This window comes from Geotrypetes seraphini, chromosome 4, assembly GCF_902459505.1.
Source record: "Geotrypetes seraphini chromosome 4, aGeoSer1.1, whole genome shotgun sequence".
Taxonomy (NCBI): Eukaryota; Metazoa; Chordata; class Amphibia; order Gymnophiona; family Dermophiidae; genus Geotrypetes; species Geotrypetes seraphini.
The window spans coordinates 34,799,789-34,817,261 of NC_047087.1; the positions used below are offsets into that span (position 1 = coordinate 34,799,789).

Sequence of the window (17,473 nt, forward strand, 5' to 3'; positions counted from 1 at the left end):
AGGAGTTTCCAGATTCTTATAAAAAGTTTCCCTCAAGATGTCATGGAGGGGTAACTTTAAAAACTCTTTAGGAGGTTGGTCAAAATCCAAAGCATCCAGAAATGCCTTGGATTTTTTAGAGTCAGACTCCAATGTAATAGAAAGGGTGTCTGACATTTCCTTTAAAAATTTGGTGAAGGAGGAGTGCTCTGGCTTAGCAGCAGTATCCTGCACCGATGGATCATCCTCATCAGATGTGTAATCTTCCTCGATACCGAGGGGATCATCTGAGTCGTCCCACAAGTCAGGGTCCCGTACCGATTGGAAACGGCCCTGGGAAAGTGGAGTAGATGTTTCGGTGTGCTTAGTCTTGTGTACCGATTTACCTGAACGGGTGGAGACGGTACCTGGGGAATGCAGTACGGTACGGGGTTCAGAGAACGGTACCGGGTCAGAAACCGTAGGGGTAGCACGCCGCTTCGGTTCCGCTGACAGAACAGGCATGGAAAAAGATTTGTGCGGTGCCGAAACAGTCGATGTCAATAAAAGAGGCTGATCGACAGACGGCACCGAAGGCTCAGTCGGTACCAATACTGGAAGGTTCGGAGTCAACAGAGCCGGGAGCAAGTGTTGGAGTTGCTCCTTAAGCTGGACCTGAAGGATAGAGGCAATGCGCTCATCCAACGTTGGTCCCGATGGCACCGGTACCGGTTTTTTCTTGCTCGGTACCTTCGGTGCCGCTCGACGCTCTGGTGAAGTCGATGCCGATGACGAGGCAGTGACTTCAATGGGAGCGGAGCGTTTACGAGGCCGGCGCTCAGTCTGCAGGACTTGGCTCACTGCATGCTCGACTGGCGGGCATAGGACAGTAGGGGAAGGCTTCTTAGCCGGCTTACCTACAGGAGTCGACACCGGCCTCTGCCCAACATTAAGGTCCCTTGGCACCAACAAAGGCAAAGACTAATCATTCCTTATCCATGGTGTGATCGGAGGATGCGTGATGCCAACCCTCAATGTCACAGCAAGTGGATGTCTCCTCAATGCTGATACAGCCCCAGGAGCCATTAAAACCTATTCCTCCAATGCCAAAATTGATGAACTGGACTTCTCAGTACCAAAATTTCTCCCACACCGTTTCGTTTGATTTCTAACACCTCTTAACATCTATAAACAGAATTTGCAAGAAGAGGGATTATGAGAATGCCCCAGGCACTGCAGGCACCAATTATGAGCTTTCATAAGGGACATGTCCTATTGCACCTGGTACACTTCTTAAAATCATTGGGAGTTTTAAGAGACATGTCCAAAAGAACAATCAAGGCTAAACGGTCAAGAGAGACCTGACCAGGAAGCTCAAGGTCTAAGGGGGCCTGATGAGCATAGAAAATAAAGAAAACTTTTTTTAAAATGCTGAATATCTAACTAAAAAAAATAAGGGAGATTGTTTTGGCCCCATGCAACTTATAAAATAACAGATTACTAAAAAAAAACAAATGGCGAATATCCACTAGGAAAAAAAGAGATACAAGATGAGGGGAGCACGTTTACAGTGGAAGACTGACCTGGTTCAACATAAGGGGTGGGAGGAAGACAAGAACCTGCACAATGAGGTGCTTCCAGAAGCTTCTAATATTGCTAGAGAGCATCTATGTGCTAGGTTCCATTGATGCTATCACCCAACAGTAAAAATATATTTTTCATCCTGCTCGTCCTTGGAGGGGGAAAAAAAAAAAAAAAAAGCAGCACCCCCTTTATCAATGGCATCTGCATGTGCTGTGGTTAATTATTCATTGCTTCTTTGAACTGGCATATGGTGTACACTTCTTCATGCAAATTAAGTAATGGGTAAGTGATTTAGCTCTCTCCCGGCTGGAAAAAAGCCTAAGGACTTTTCAGACTATCCAGATTTAAATTTATGGATATGATATGCAACATTAAAAGTGATGCTGCTTGATAAAATAAACAGTAAAGGCTGGGGAATTCTCCTGTGCCAAACCAACTGTATGCAAATGTGGGTTTTCCTTACCATTGGAATGAGCTTCTCCTCTTCTCTGCACCGCTCCTTCAATCTCTTGTAACAGGTCTCAGGAGAAGTGTGTAAGTAAACTGTCAAAACCACCACCAAAACAAGAGGAGATGATATGAAATCAATGACCAGCAGATTGAAAACAAAATACAGAGGGCTAGATTCTCAAAATGTCACGTTAAAAAACAATGGGCCGCTGTCGCAGCCATTATTGTAACAAGTTTCAAAAAGGCGAGTCATTCTCCAAAAAACACACATGGCGTATAGTAGTGAAGGTTCGCTAAATTTGCATGTGCCTACTGTGGTGATAGTGATCAGCACATGCGCAGAATAAATGCATTAAAAAACAAACAAACCTCAAATCGAAGAAGATCAGCTGGAGGAATGTCTACTCCCTCCGGCCAGCAGGCCCACCTCTTCAAAATGGTGGACCTTCCCCTCCCCGGTGCATCCTGGGATGCACCAGGGAGGGGCCTGAGGTTCTGATTGGCCCAGGTTGTTTAGGGCCCCTCTTATGCTAGAAAACTTGGAAAAGACCACGGTAAGCCGTTATCTGCCACTAAAATACATGCATACTAAACCAGCTGGAACCGGTTTAGCGAGCACGTTTAGTTTTGAGAATCTGCCCCAGAAAATTTTATTTTTCATGCAAAGTTTAATAAAGCTATGGAATCTGTTACCTAAGCATGAAACAGTGGAATTCAAAAGAGAAATGGACAATTTCCTGGAGGAAAGGTTCTTAAAAAATTACTAGCCAGATAAACTTCAGAGGGGCATGGATCAGCCCTGAAAATTAAAATAACTGTGGGAAATAGATCTATTTTTGGATCTGCTGGGTACTTGCAACCAAGCTGGCCACTACTGGAGACAGGATGGTGGGCTTCACACACAGCATGGCATTGCATATGTTCTTATATTCTAAAGACCAGCAGTTTTCAGAAGGCCTAGATTTAGAGGCCAAAGGAAGCACAGCAGTTGAGATTCACTGAGGAATAAAGAAAAGAATAGGCACGTAGAAATAACAGCAGCTTCAGTATTTGCACTTTACTCACTGCTGACCCTGTCAATGAAACAGCTATCTAGTAACCATATTAACTCAGTAGCTAAAAACCTTTTTGGTCCACCCCACCTATGCTCTCATTCTCTTGATGGTACTCTCTTATTTGTCTAATTCACACTTGAATTTGTGTCACTGATTTGGCTACTCTTTTTGCTATATCTAAATAAAGAAAAACTCCAAGGATTCACTACCCTTTTAGTGCACATGAGGAAATGGTAATTTATCTCAGGGGGTGACACATCATAACTGCAATAAGAAGAGGGAGAAAAGGGAGAAGTGGAAGCATAAAACAAACCAAGACCAAAGAGCAAAACGGGCTATGCTAACAGCCACAGGTCACGCAAACCTCTACTGAAGGTGCCATTGGTAATGTTATGAATCGCAGATGAACAGTTTCTGAGAGAGAAGCAGCCGGCATCTGAATCAGAATGATTCTGAGATGTAGCAGTTAAAAATGCTCCCCTATGCATCCCTCCAGGAAATCTCTAAGCCTGCTGATTCAAAGGTTCATTTCCTCTCATCACACCTTTCTGCTATTTCTGAAAGTGTGTAGGGGGAAAAGAAAGACTGCTCAGCAGGGCTGAACTGAGCCATACAGCTAGCTGCTGAAAGAGGCAGATGCCTGGTGGGGATTGGGAGATCTCTGGACTAGAGAGCTGCATGAAAACGGGGACAACGGGAATCCCGCGGGTTCCCCCTTCGGGTCACGGGGGATCCCATGGGGACGCTTCCTAGAGTCGCGGGGATCCCGTGGAGATGCCCCCTAGGGTCGAGGGGTTCCTGCGGGTTTGGATGTACTCGCGAGGCTTGTCTTCTCCCTACCTGCCCTGCCGCAGCACACAGCCGATCGGAAGTCTTCCACGATGTCAGCGCTGACATCGGAGGGAGGGCTTAAGCAAAGTCCTTCCTTCCTCCGACGTCAGACTTCCGGTCGGCTGTGTGCTGCGGCAGGGCAGGTAGGGAAAGGCAGTGGCATACCAAGGGGGGGAGCGGGGAGGGCGGTTCGCCCCGGGTGCAGCCTTAAGGGGGGTGCACAGCCGGCCAGGTCCCCTTACCTTTGTGGCGCTTCCCCTGACCGACCGACAACAGGCCCGGTCCGACAAACCTCCCTGCCCTGTAGCCGCAAATCTAAATTACCTTCTTACAGCAGCTTCAATACTCCAGCTGCTGTAAGAAGCTAATTTAGATTCGTGGCTACAGGGCAGGGAGGTTTGTCAGACCGGGCCTGTTCTGTTGTTGGTCAGGCGAGGAAGCGCCACGAAGGTAAGGGGCAGGGAGAGAGAAAGGGAAAGGGAGGAAAGGTGGAGTGGAGAGGAAAAGATGCTTAAGGGAAATGGGTAAAACTGAGGGGGGAGAAGGACGCTGAAAGCACTGGGGAAGACAAAGGGGTGGAGAAGGACGCTGAAAGGACATGGGGAAGACAAAGGGGTGGAGAAGGACGCTGAAAGCACATGGGGAAGATGGGGGGGGAGAAGGACGCTGAAAAGACATGGGGAAGACGGGGGGGAGAAGGACACTGAAAGCACATGTGGAAGACAGAAGGGGAGAAGGATGCTGACAGGACATGGGGAAGATGGGGGGAGAAGGACACTGAAAGGAAATGGGGAAGAGAGAGTGGGGAGAAGACGCTGGCAGGTTAGAAGACAGAGATGCCAGACTATGGGGGGAGCGGAGGGAAGAAGATGGGTGCCAGACCAATTTGGAAGGGGGGAGAAAGGGAGAGGCACAGTAACAGAGCAAATGGAAGATGCAGAGAGAAGAGAGATAGTGGACGGAAAGAATTGAATGAGAACATGAGGAAAGCAGAAACCAGGCAACAAAGGTAGGAAAAATATTCTATTTCTTTTTTTTTGCTTCAGGATAAAGTAGTATATTAGTTGTGTTGATAAAAATTTATAAACATTAGAGGCTCTGGTAGAAACCTGTTTACAAAGTATGTATTCTTCCCAATTAATATTTCCAAATTAATAAAGTCTTTTTGCTTATTTGTAAATGGGTTTCTACCAGAGCCTTTAATTCAGTAGCATAATTAAATGAAATAACTATTTCAGAAGTTTATAGGGATGGGCGGGGACGGAAGGGATTCCTCGCGGGGACGGATGGGGACTGAGGGGATTCCTCGCGGGGACGGGTGGGGATGGAGGGATTCCTCAGGGGACAGGTGGGATTCCTCATTGGGACGGGTGGGACTTTGGCAGGGACGGGTGGGATTTCTGTCCCCGCGCAACTCTCTACTCTGGACCAGAGCTCTTCCTGGTGCCTCTTCTCAGGTGTGTTTGCAGCGTAACATACCTACAGTACAAACACACTTGTATTCCAAGAACTAAGACATTTACAATAATGCTGGCACAAACAAACATACTAACCGAGCTAACTGCCACCAGTATTTGTCAATGAATATTTCAGTTAGCCTGGGGGGGGAGATGGGGAAGGAATGAACATAAGAGAAACATGTGAAAGAGAACTACTTAGCTATCTTACAAAGAATGCCTTCACCGTATGAAACCTTTTCAAAAGCTAATCCAGTCTTCAGGTTCTAAACATGTGCTGGGTTTCAGTAACACCATTAGTCAAACCAAATGAAAAGATAAATCCAGGAAGGTAGATTTAGCTTTTAGCTTCTTAACTGAAATGCTGCTGTTACTTTCATTTTCATACTTAATATGTCCTTAAATTTTGTTTGAGAGACACCGACACCTTAAACATGTAAAATGCCTTCCCCTTTTTTTTAAGCTACCGAGGATCATTCATGTATGGAAAACTGCTAATTGCCAAGCGAAAGCAAATCTTTTACCTATTAAATCAACAGAAATGTCGATGTTTTCCACAATCCAGTTAAACCATTCCGTCAGCACTGCATAATCCACTTCTGGCATATTCCCACTACAACAGATAACAGGGAATGCAATTCATGACATGAAAGTATTACACAGCTTAGCATTCATCGTACCCCGGAGAATTATGTTTGCAGTCTAGAAGAGGTGAAAATATTGGAAGAGATGCTCTTGAGAATCTCAGCCCAATTGGTCAGACATAAGGGAAGAATGTCAGAAGCTGGTGGGGGGCTTCTAGCTCTGTACTCTTAGGCCCAGATTCACTAAAGTCAGGGTTCATAGACAGTAACGCGTAAGACAAAGGTGCGCGCCGACAACTGAGCGCAAGACAGAGGTGCGCGCCGAAGAAAAAGACTGTTTTTAGGGGCTGTGACGGGGGGTTTTGTTGGGGAGCCCCCCCACACTTTACTTAATACATATTGCGGCGGCGTTGTGGGGGGTTTGGGGGGTTGTAACCCCCCACATTTTAGTGAAAACGTAACTTTTTCCCTAAAAACAGGGAAAAAGTTAAGTTTTCAGTAAAATGTGGGGGGTTACAACCCCCCAAACCCCGGCGCGATCTGTATTAAGTAAAGTGGGGGGGGTTCCCCCCCACGCCCCCCATCATAGCCCCTAAAAACAGTCTTTTTCTTCAGCGCACGCCTCCACGCTGCACTCAGTTGTCTGCTCGCGCCTTTGTCCCGGCGCACTTTTGACCTGACACCAAAGGCAGCGATCGTCCATAATTTCACAAAACGGCCCACCGCGTGTTTTCCCCCTTGAGCACCCATTTTCCAATCCGGCCATGCAAATTTGTAAAACCCCATGCAAAATAGTCATGATGCACTGGAGTGGGGCCTAAGGCCTGCATTGCTGACAGCGGCCGGCAGAGGAGCAGGAGGGACTGAGCACTGCTCCTACTACCAATAAAGGTATGGGGGGCGATAGACCCAACCCGATGGCAGGAGGCAGTGGGCATACCTCCTACCATATCAGTTCAGGGGAAGGCGATTGCAGGAGGGAGTGGGTATTCCTCCTGCCATTTTTTTGGTTCGAGGAGTGAGGGGGTGTTGTGTGTGGGGGGGGGGCTTTTTCATTAAAAAACAACCCCGGCAGAAGCTCTGACAGCAGTGACAGAGGGCTGCTTCTCCTGTCACTACTGTCAGGGCTCTGCACCAACTCAGTTGCTCACTGAGCGATTTGAGTCGGCGAGTTTGCGTGCAAATCATTTGCATGCAAACTTGATAGTGAATCAATCGCTGTTTCAAAATTGGCCAGAGAATCTTCCACACTAATGGGCCCGCAAGGGTAGCTTACCAATATAGAGGCAGCAGTATAGTAAGACACCTATTCTGTATCAGTTTAAAGGACAATTTTCCAACACCCCGTGCAATTAAACAAATGCTTTTAATGTTTTTTATTAAAATTTGATATACCACTTGACTTTAATAGCACACAGCAGTTAAAAACATAAAAAAACATGCAAAGTAAAACCTCCTAATGAGAAAGGACCCATATCATTTTCCCTTGAAAATTAGTTAACTGCAAAGTATCCACATTACAATGCTAATTTTCAGCCTCTGGAAAATATATGCAGGGAGTTAAAAATAAATCCTGCTGGACCGTCCTTATTGTCTCTCCCCATTTCCCTATATTGGTAACAGAGGTGCTTATCCTGCAGAGGCAGGCAGGCAGGCAGGAGGATGAAGAGGGCAGTTTCAAAAAGGAGCTATCTTTGCAGGTAACACTCATTTACCCATGAAGAACCCTTTTGAAAACTCACCCCTGAAAACATCAGTGCAGACCACAGAGAGTAGAAGGGGAAAGACAGATTATTCCAAAGAGATGGAACGCTGACAGAAAAAATGGTAGACCTCATTGTGCTGATGGAACAGATGGCAGATTTTTAGAAGAAGATCGTAGAGTCTCAAAAGAACTATAGGAAATAAGAAGGTTATTGATAAATTCTGGTTGACTATTTTGTCTAGTTTTAAAGGTCAGTAAAAGACTTTTGTATGTGATTCTATGTTCTACCAGCAACCAATGAGCTGTATAAAGGAGGGGAGTAACATGGTCAAACTTATTTGCGTTAAATACGATCTTCACTGCAGTGTTCCGTATGATTTGGAGTCTTCTTATTTCTTTTTTAGTTATGCCCTTACAGAGCGCATTACAGTAATCAATGCAGGAAATCACAAGGGAGTGGACCAAGATATTCAGAGAAGTAGGCTCTAAAACTTTAGAGATGGATCTAATCATTCGTAGCCGGTGAAAACAGCGCTCAACAACTGTGCTGATCTGGAGATGATAATTGAGTTTACGATCGAAAGTGATTCCTAGTAATTTTAAAGAAGACAACTTGAAGAGATTGAGTTTTAAATGTAATGGGAGATAAAAGGGAAAGTCCTTCTTTGTTGGGAAAAATCATTAATTTAGACTTTTTGATGTTCAAAGAGAGCATGTGTAAGTCTAACCAAGAGTTGATTTTTTCAAATTTTTTGTTTATAAGATTTATTTCAGTTAAGTCGCTTAAATCTATTGGATGAATTAATTGCACATCATCTGCATAAGCAAACATTGTAAAGCCAATGGATTGTCCCAACGTTAAAAGGGGTGCAAGGAAAATATTAAAAAGTAACTTGTTTTTTTTACCAAACTTTTCAAACCACTCTCGTCTATCCACCACAGTATTCTAGCTGTATCTAAGGAGAATACCTTGCAATCAGCCCTAGCTACCCCTCGCGTGCTTCTAACTGTATCTGAGAAGATAACTAGCAGTCATCCCTAGTTACTCCTCTGAAAACTATTGTATCTGTAAGGGGGGGAAGGGGGTTACCATATGGCTCTAAAAAAAGGAGGATGGATTGAGACATCTGGGTTTTACTTCCTTTGCTTTCAAAGGAAGTACAACCCAGATGTCTCAATCCATCCTCCTTTTTCTGGAGGCATATGGTCAGGTAACCCATCATTCAAAAATGAAGTGTGTGAGCACCAGGCAAAAGCCAAAGAGAAATGGCTCTGCACAATAAAAGTCTTCAGATATTCTGTGGTGCACCTGTATAGTTTAATGCCTTTGGCTTTTTTATTTAATGCAGAGGGATAGTTTTGTGTCTGCTTCTATCTTCTGTCTTACACTGTCTGTGAATTGTTCAGTTATGGCCATTTCCAGATCTTATTAACAGCTCTTTGCTGATATGGAAACTATAAATAAAGAGAGGAGCTACCGCTTCCTCCATTACAGAGGTAAAACAGAATGGCCTTTTCTATATGTAAAAGCCTTCTATGAATAAGGAACTACTGCTTTGATGTACAGTCGACTCCACCTAAGTGCACGTCGGTTAAGCGTACGCTTTGGTTATCCACAGCCTACCACCACGGTCCCATTTTTTTTTTTTTTTTACATTAAAGTCAATGGACGTAAACTCTGGATATCTGCAATTCGGATAAGCACACAATCCGCTTATGCGCACTGATGTCATAGGTCCAACCTCTATATTCTTTCACGTTACATTCACTCTGGTTAGATGCAATCACGTTCTGACTGGGAATGGCTAGGCTTCACACAGCAGCTTAAGCGCTGGGAAAATGAGTGCTCCGCTTCCATTCAAGCTGTAGGGCAGAGCTTTCCCGTACTTTAGGCTCCATCAGCCCACGTGCCATATTTAAACTGAGCCAGCTTAACTACAGCCTCCCCCTAGCCTCCCCTCCCCCCCCACTCCTATTAAGCGCACACTCCGCTTAAGCACACGTAACAACCCGGTCCAAAGGGCGTGCACTTAAGCGGAGTCGACTGTAATTATTTTCTAGGATCATTTTTATTTGTTGAGTTTTGTGTTTTTTTTAATTGAGTCTGTATTTTAGAATGTTTATTTGAATTTGTATTTTTGGTAGGTTTTTCATTTTATGTGTGTTTTAGTTTGTAATCCACCTAGTTGATAGGCGGAATAGAAATTCTTTAAATAAACAGTATATTAGCTGTGAGAGGCTGCTGCTACACAAAAGTAATACAACAGTTTAAAGAAATCCAGAGAGACCCAAAATTCACCCTAGTTCCTCAGGTCAGCCTTCTCCAGTTTGAAGGAAGTCAGCTGTTGAAAGCAGGCCCTTACTGAAGTAATTTTGTCACACAACTGTGGTGCTCTGCCTGGTATCCTGTCCATTCCCATCAACTGGCAAACAAGAGCTGAGTTGATAAATCAGCCCCAAAGGAACCCTGGAATGATAACATAGGTGTAGTTTCCCTGCATAGTTTAAGAGGGAGGGGGAACAAGAAGTAGAAAGCTCCTATTAGCGGAGGGGGAGCCAATTCATCTTCAGTACCTGGAGTGGGCACTGCACATTCACACCCCTCCCGATCTACATCAATGGAATAGCAAGGTAAAGGAGCTCCTGGGCCCCTCTAGGTTCAGATCCATGAGCCTTGAGCTCTGACTCACTATGGCATTTTCAAACTTTTCCTAAAGAGAAATAGGACCTAGAGAATGACACGGTGAAAAAATTGGTCCCCGTCACCGCCCCGTCCCCGTCTCACCATCCCCGTCACCGCCCCGTCCCCGTCTCACCATCCCCGTCACTGCCCCGTCCCCGTCTCACCATCCTCTTCACCGCCCCGTCACCGCCACTGCAATCCCATTCACTTTTCTTTATTTACGTATAAAGGAAACATTCTTTAAAACTTTAAAACTTAGTTAAATACAGTGGTGCCTCGCACAGCGAACGCTGCGCACAACGAACTTTATGTCTTGATTCGTACAACGGACTTCGTTTCACACAACGAAGTCCGGGGTTCCTGCGGGGTTGGATCGCAGCGGGGTTGGTCGAGCCGCGAGGGTAGTCTCCTTCTCCTTACCTGCCCTGTCGCAGCACACAGCCGAACGGAAATCTTCCCGATGTCAGCGCTGACGTCGGAGGGAGGGCTTAAGCAAAGCCCTCCCTTCCTCCGACGTCAGCGCTGACATCAGGAAGACTTCCGTTCGGCTGTGTGCGGCTGCGGCAGGGCAGGTAGGAAGAAGGCAATGGCGAACGAAAGAGGGGGGAGGGGGCGGTCCGCCCCGAAGAATGTGCACAGCTGGTCAGGTCCCCCGATCGACCGACAACAGGCCCGGCCGACAAACCTCCCTGCCCTGTAGCCGCGAATCTAAATTACCTCTTACAGCAGCTTCAATAATCCAGCTGCTGTAAGAAGGTAATTTAGATTCGCGGCTACAGGACAGGGAGATTTGTCCGACCGGGCCTGTTCTGTTGTCGGTCGGGTGCAAAAGCGCCACAAAGGTGGAGGCAGGGAGGGAGGAAAGGTGGAGTGGAGAAGAAAAGACGCTTAAGGGGGGAGAAGGCCGCTGAAAGCACATGTTGGAGCAGGGGATGAGAGGGAGGGAGAGAAGGGGAAATATTGGACAAGGGCAGAAGGGATGCTAAATCATAGGGTGACAGGCAGAGAGAACAACAGGAAAAAGAGTGGAAGCAATCTTGAACCCTGAGGGTGAGGGCAGAGAGAGGTGGTGAGATGATTGATCATGGGGAGAGGGACAAAAGGGAATAGAGATGGGATAGGAAGATAGTGGAAGTAAAAGGACAGGGAGAAGTATGTTTTTAGATGTATCTAAATAAAAATAATAACAAAAAATTTATCTTTTTTATGTCATCTTAGCATATTTTATGCTGCAGAACGAATTATTTTTTTTTACATGTATTCCTATGGGAAAACGCGTTTCACATAACGAACGTTTCACATAACAAACTTGCTCCTGGAACCAATTAAGTTCGTTGTGTGAGGCACCACTGTATTAGTTAATAACTATACAAAAACAAAACACGCAGAGAAAAAATTAATTAATATAAATTCTCAAAACTGACACATTTTGATCACTAAATTTAAAATAGTTATTTTTCATACAGTTTTTCAATCACTAATCTTCCACCACCCCTGGGGCTAGCAATGCAAAAACAAACACGACATGTACTTTAAATGCTTACAATGTTAGCCTATATGGTAAGTAGACGCGGCCGCTGTACCTAATCGCGGCAAAGATCTCCCTGCCGTGATTAGCATAGTGACCGCGGCTACGGCTGCAAGTCTCCCCTCCCCCCAGCGATCACGGCAGGAGGGCACCCAACCCCTCCTGTAGACCCCCCCAACGGCCCTCCCGACAATCGCAGCAGAAGGGTACCCAACCCCTCCTGCCGGTCCTCCCAATGGCCTCCCCTAAGATCGCCGGCAGGAGGGTACCCAACCCCTCCTGCTGGACCCCCCCCCAACGAACCCTCCCACCCCGGAACCCCCTTAGTCTTACTTTCCAAGTTGGACCGGACGGCTCCTCACACGTATGGCCAGCAGGCTTGCCTCCGTCCAAATGAGGCGGGCCCGCCCCTACCCTGCCCAACCCACAGGATCCTAGGGCCTGATTGGTCTAGGCACCTAAAGCCACTCCCGCTATAGGAGGGGCCTTAGGTGCTTGGGCCAATCAGGCCCTAGGATCCTGTGGGTTAGGCAGGGGAGGGGAGGGGCGAGCCCGCCTCATTTGGACGGAGGCAGGCCTGCTGGCCAGACGAGCGAGGAGCTGTCCGGTCCAACTTGGAAAGTAAGACTAAGGGTGGTGTTTCGGGATGGCGGGGTTTGTTGGGGGAGGGACCGGCAGGAGGGGTTGGGCACCCTCCTATTGGCGATATAGGGGGCCGTTGGGGGTGCCGGCAGGAGGGGTTGGGCACCCTCCTACCAGTGAGGGCGATCGTTGGGGGGGGGCGGGTTATATTGGCAGGAAGGGTTGATCTGACAAATGAGGAGCACGGTGAAAACACAGGTAAATTGCGGTTCCTAGAGGGGGGGACATTGGCCTGCGGGGACAAATCTATTCACCATTTTTGCGGTCGGTGAAAGGATTTGTCCCCGCGTCTGCGGCGATTTGCTAATGAGGTCACCATAACCCGCAGCCAAACCGCAGCCACGCAGCGGTTCGCTGCGGGGATCGCTCCCCGTGTCATTCTCTAATAGGACCCATATTCTTTTCCTCTGAAAGTTAGTTAAGCACACAGCTTTTGCAAAGGCAGGTTTTAATTCTTTCATGTTAGGAGTCCCCATTTTAAAACTCTCACAAACAGCCCCATCTGGTTTTGGTTGCAGAGGAGGAAGCAGCTGGTAAGAAGCGCTGCTCACTGAGACCCCTGCTGATTGGGGGGTAAGCAAGGGGGGCACAGAAAAATCTCTGTGGGTGGGTGACCCTGGCTCACCCCCTCTTTTCTTTCTGCTAGCAGCTGACTTACCAAGGCAAAATCCTATATTAGCATATCTGAGAGTGCCCCTCCTAAACACTTGGCATCTTTAATCCTACTCTGCACACCAAAAAACCAACATCAATAATGACTCCAGGATGAACAATGCACACTGTGTCACTGCACTGGCATTTGCCCACTGTCAGACGAATCACAATTTATATTACATTAGTTTTTTATTCCGTCAATACCTTGCGGTTCTAGGCGGATTACCAAAGGAAGAGATTCTAGTCATTTCCAAAAGATTACAGGGAAGCTATTGGTTGTAACATTTGGAGTCTCGTGATGGAGTGAGAATACTGGTTGTATCAAGAGTTTATCCAGAGTGCAGAAACACCCAGCGCAGGCCTGCTAAAAATAAAGCATGGAATGAAGAAGGCACCAGAAGATTACATGCACCTTGCATGCCATCTGGTGGAGCTCGTGAAAATTATCAGTTTCCTTACACATAATTGAGTGAAAGCAAGCTCCCCACCTAATCTGAAACAAAAATTGATAAAAAGCAAGCTCTTCCCAAAACCACAAAAATGTGAGCAACTGTAATCCTTACACCTCAAAAACGATTTACTCAATGAAAATGCATGCCCTTATAACATCAAATTTACTTGAAAATATTTTTCTGGAAGGAAAAGGATCTCAGAATCCAAACCCTAGACTACTTTAATGTCTATTGGTAACAAATGGATTGCGATATCTTTCATTCATCCTAAAAACCTCCTGTGGGAGGGGCCTTTGGTATCTGGGTCAATCAGAGTCTTAGCCCCCCCCAATCCCAATGCATCCCAGGAGCCCAATGCCAGTGTGACTAGCAGGCCGGAGAAGCTGCTCGTGCTGGCGAAGATTTAAAGAGAGACGGGAAGGGAGGGCATGACTGTGGGGTGGGGACGTGGAAGCTCTGGGAGGGGGGGTGGAGAGGAGGGTGCAGTGAGGAATGCCACCACTCAAAAAGTGTATGAAGATGAAAGTGAGGTAAATCAAACCTTGACAAATCCAAAAATCCTCACTCTACAAAAAGAAGAAATAAACAATTATCCGGCTAAATCTCAAAGCTGAGATCAGCCACCTCTGATATGTTGTAGATTTTAACATTTAAAGTACTCCGTCATCTTCTAATCTTTCAGAAGTAAGTCAAACCAGTTGCATCAGGTAATTCATTCATTTATTTTTCTTCCATAGTGCAGAGATACTAGCATGCTCCCAACGGGACCCGTTTCGCCCAAGCAGGGCTTTTTCAAAGGTTCACAGTAGGCGCTCTTTCTTCGGCATCCTCACATTTCAGGTGCTAGGTGTGAACCCTTGAGAAAGCCCTGCTTGGGCGAAACGGGTCCCGTTGGGAGCATGCTAGTATCTCTGCACTATGGAAGAAAAATAAATGAATGAATTACCTGATGCAACTGGTTTGTCTTACTTCTGAAAAGATTAGAAGATGACGGAGTACTTTAAATGTTAAAATCTACAACATATCAGAGGTGGCTGATCTCAGCTTTGAGATTTAGCCGGATAATTGTTCATTTCCTCTTTTTGTAGAATGAGGTGAAGTTTTGGATTTGTCAGGGAATGCCACCACCCTAGGTGTGTCCTACCCTTGCTATGCCACTGTTTGCATAGGAACCTATTTTGAAAACAGTCCCCCCAAAAAAAAAAAAAATTGGCCCACAGCATCTCACACAGTCTTAATGACCATTTTTTAGTGCATCCAGTCCTTGGTGTCAAACATATGCAATAATAGGAAAAAATCAGGAAGGGCGGGGGAAACTTTCACATCACTGTACACAAAGGTTTTTAGGTTCAACGCAATATACCTTTGATACAAGTTCTCCACAAAGATGTACTTTGCACTGTGGATGGACCGCTCCATCATTCTCATGGGGTAACGCTAGAAAACACAAGGAGACATTCACTGGTTTCAACAGATTTCTTCCCTGGAGCTCCTCCTTGACCATTTCCTACCTTACAGGTTGATCTTTTGAACACCTGAGCTGTTACTGCATATTATTATTATTTTTTAATCTGTATTTATTGACTTTCCATTAGTATACACTACAACAATACATAATAGTACAAATAACAACCTTCGGAACAACAGACAATGTAAAGCTATCTGCGTGGATTATTCACGGAAGCTTAAAATGTGACAGTGAAAACTAAACAATCCACCTCCCCCCACCCCTGAAAGCTCCAGCATCTTGAGTTCAAATAGTAGACTACGTGTTTTGTGGGACAAACCTTCCCATTTAGGTGCCCAAATTTCTTACTGCATATTAACAACTGAGGTAGCTTATCTTGTCTCTCCTGAGAAGAATTTAGTACAATATTTTGCTTTGGTAAAAATCCTGACATGGGTGGGCAGAGATGTAGCTAGACATGGGTTTTTACTGTGCTCTAGCTGTCAGACTATACAGGGGTATCAACACCTCCCTTCTTCTGCTGGTTACTACTCTTTCTATAGTCTAGCATCCTTCTGACTATAGCCACCACCTTATCACACTGTTTAGATGCCTTTAGAACAGTAGTCTCAAACTCAAACCCTTTGCAGGGCCACATTTTGGATTTGTAAGTACTTGGAGGGCCTCAGAAAAAATAGTTAATGTCTTATTAAAGAAATGACAATTTTGCATGAGGTTAAACTCTTTATAGTTTATAAATCTTTCCTTTTGGCTAAGTCTTAATAATAATATTGTAATTTATAGCTAAAGAGACATGTGATCAAGAAACTGTTTTATTTTACTTTTGTGATTATGATAAACATACCGAGGGCCTCAAAATAGTACCTGGCGGGCCACATGTGGCCCCCAGGCCGCGAGTTTGAGACCACTGCTTTAGAACCATCTGTGCTTATCAGCCTATCACCTCCTAGCACATAAAACTCCCTCAGATTACTACCCCCCAAATGCATCACTCTGCACTTCTTCACATTGAATTTTAGTTGCCATCTCTCACTTTCCCGCACCCTACATGCTGCAGTTTTCCTGTGTCAGGTCTCAAGGCAGCCTCACCTCTTGCCAGACCCAGAAGCTTTCTCTCTGCATAACTTCCTATTGGATACTGCAGGAAAAAAAAAAACTTCCAGGACTGGCAAAAGGCGAGGCTGTCTTGAGAGAGTTGACAAGAACATTCTATCTCATACCAGTGGCATAGCCACTAGGCTCAGGCTTCCCTAGTGGTAGTGCATATGCTGTCTGGCATTCCCCCCACCCCACAAGCTGTGCAGTCCAGTGTCTCTCTACCTTCCCTCGTCCTCGCTGTTCAGTGTCTCTTTCACTTTCCCCCATCCCATATGCTGCTGTTCTCCTGTGTCAGCTCTCAAGACAACCTCGCCTCTTGTCAGTCCTGGAAGTTTTTTTTCTGCTGCATACAATAGGAAGTTATGCAGAGAGAAAGCTTCTGAGTCTGGCAAGAGGTGAGGCTGCCTTGAGTGCCAACACAAAACTGCAGCATGTAGGGTGCGGGAAAGTGAAAGAGATGCTGAACCTTGAGGATGAGGGAAAGGCGAGAGACACTGGCCCATAGGAACCAAGAGGGAGAAAAACAATGTATGTTTCCCCGGGGAGAGGGGGGGTGTAGGGAAGAGAAATGTGTTGCCTCCCCCCATTCTATGCCTGGGCCACCCCCCAAATTAGAGGGTAGGCTACGCCCCTATCTCAAACAATGTAGTAATAACCCTCACATCGCAATCATATATTTTCTCTGACCCAGTACAACAGTTCTTATGTTCATCTGATTAGAAATCTATCTCCTTATCAATACAAGCTTAATGTACTGTTTTCCCCTTCAGACTAAAGTCCAATATTAAAAGTCTACCTCCTAGATCTTTTCACCCACCATAACTTCATGGAAAGAAAGGACTTCACACTTGAGGTCCATTCACTTTCAGCACCTCAGTATAGCTGGTGTAGATCCCCACACCTTATCAGCTGAAGGCATATGAAAACCACTAGATCTCCCCTCAACCAACCTTAGTAAACAGCGGCAGCATTCCTCACCTGCCAATGCTGGCAGCCTATGCATGTTCAGTTCACGTACAAAAAAAACAAGCATGTACAAGGTGTCAGTACACTGCCACTGATTGCCTGCTGAGAAGAGTTCTGGCAGCTTTAGTACATCTCCAGCTGGTGGGTCTTGGGGATTCTCACTAGCTAAGGTATTTAAATTTTAAAATCAAGCTGGGGGGAGGCTGGGAAGGAGAATGAGTCATGCCCACCCATTTTACCCACTGACACACCCAAAATTTGCAAACTATGCTACTGGCCTACCCTAAAATTTATCAGTGGTTGTATGACCTCATTTCCTGCATGAATAAATCAGTGCAGTTTTTTAAAAAATTTCTCA

At 45.8% G+C, this 17,473-nt stretch overlaps 1 protein-coding gene across 1 annotated transcript in view; it reads right to left on the reverse strand.

Moving 5' to 3' along the window:
- The window catches only part of TK2 (thymidine kinase 2), a 54,833-nt gene that overhangs the window by 18,081 nt on the left and 19,279 nt on the right, over positions 1-17,473 (reverse strand). Inside the window, exons 6-8 of the mRNA XM_033943400.1 lie at positions 14,947-15,020; positions 5,860-5,948; positions 2,006-2,085 (exon numbers count right to left, since the gene is read on the reverse strand). Coding sequence (XP_033799291.1) covers positions 2,006-2,085; positions 5,860-5,948; positions 14,947-15,020 — 243 coding nt within the window. The remainder of the gene's footprint in view (positions 1-2,005; positions 2,086-5,859; positions 5,949-14,946; positions 15,021-17,473) is intronic.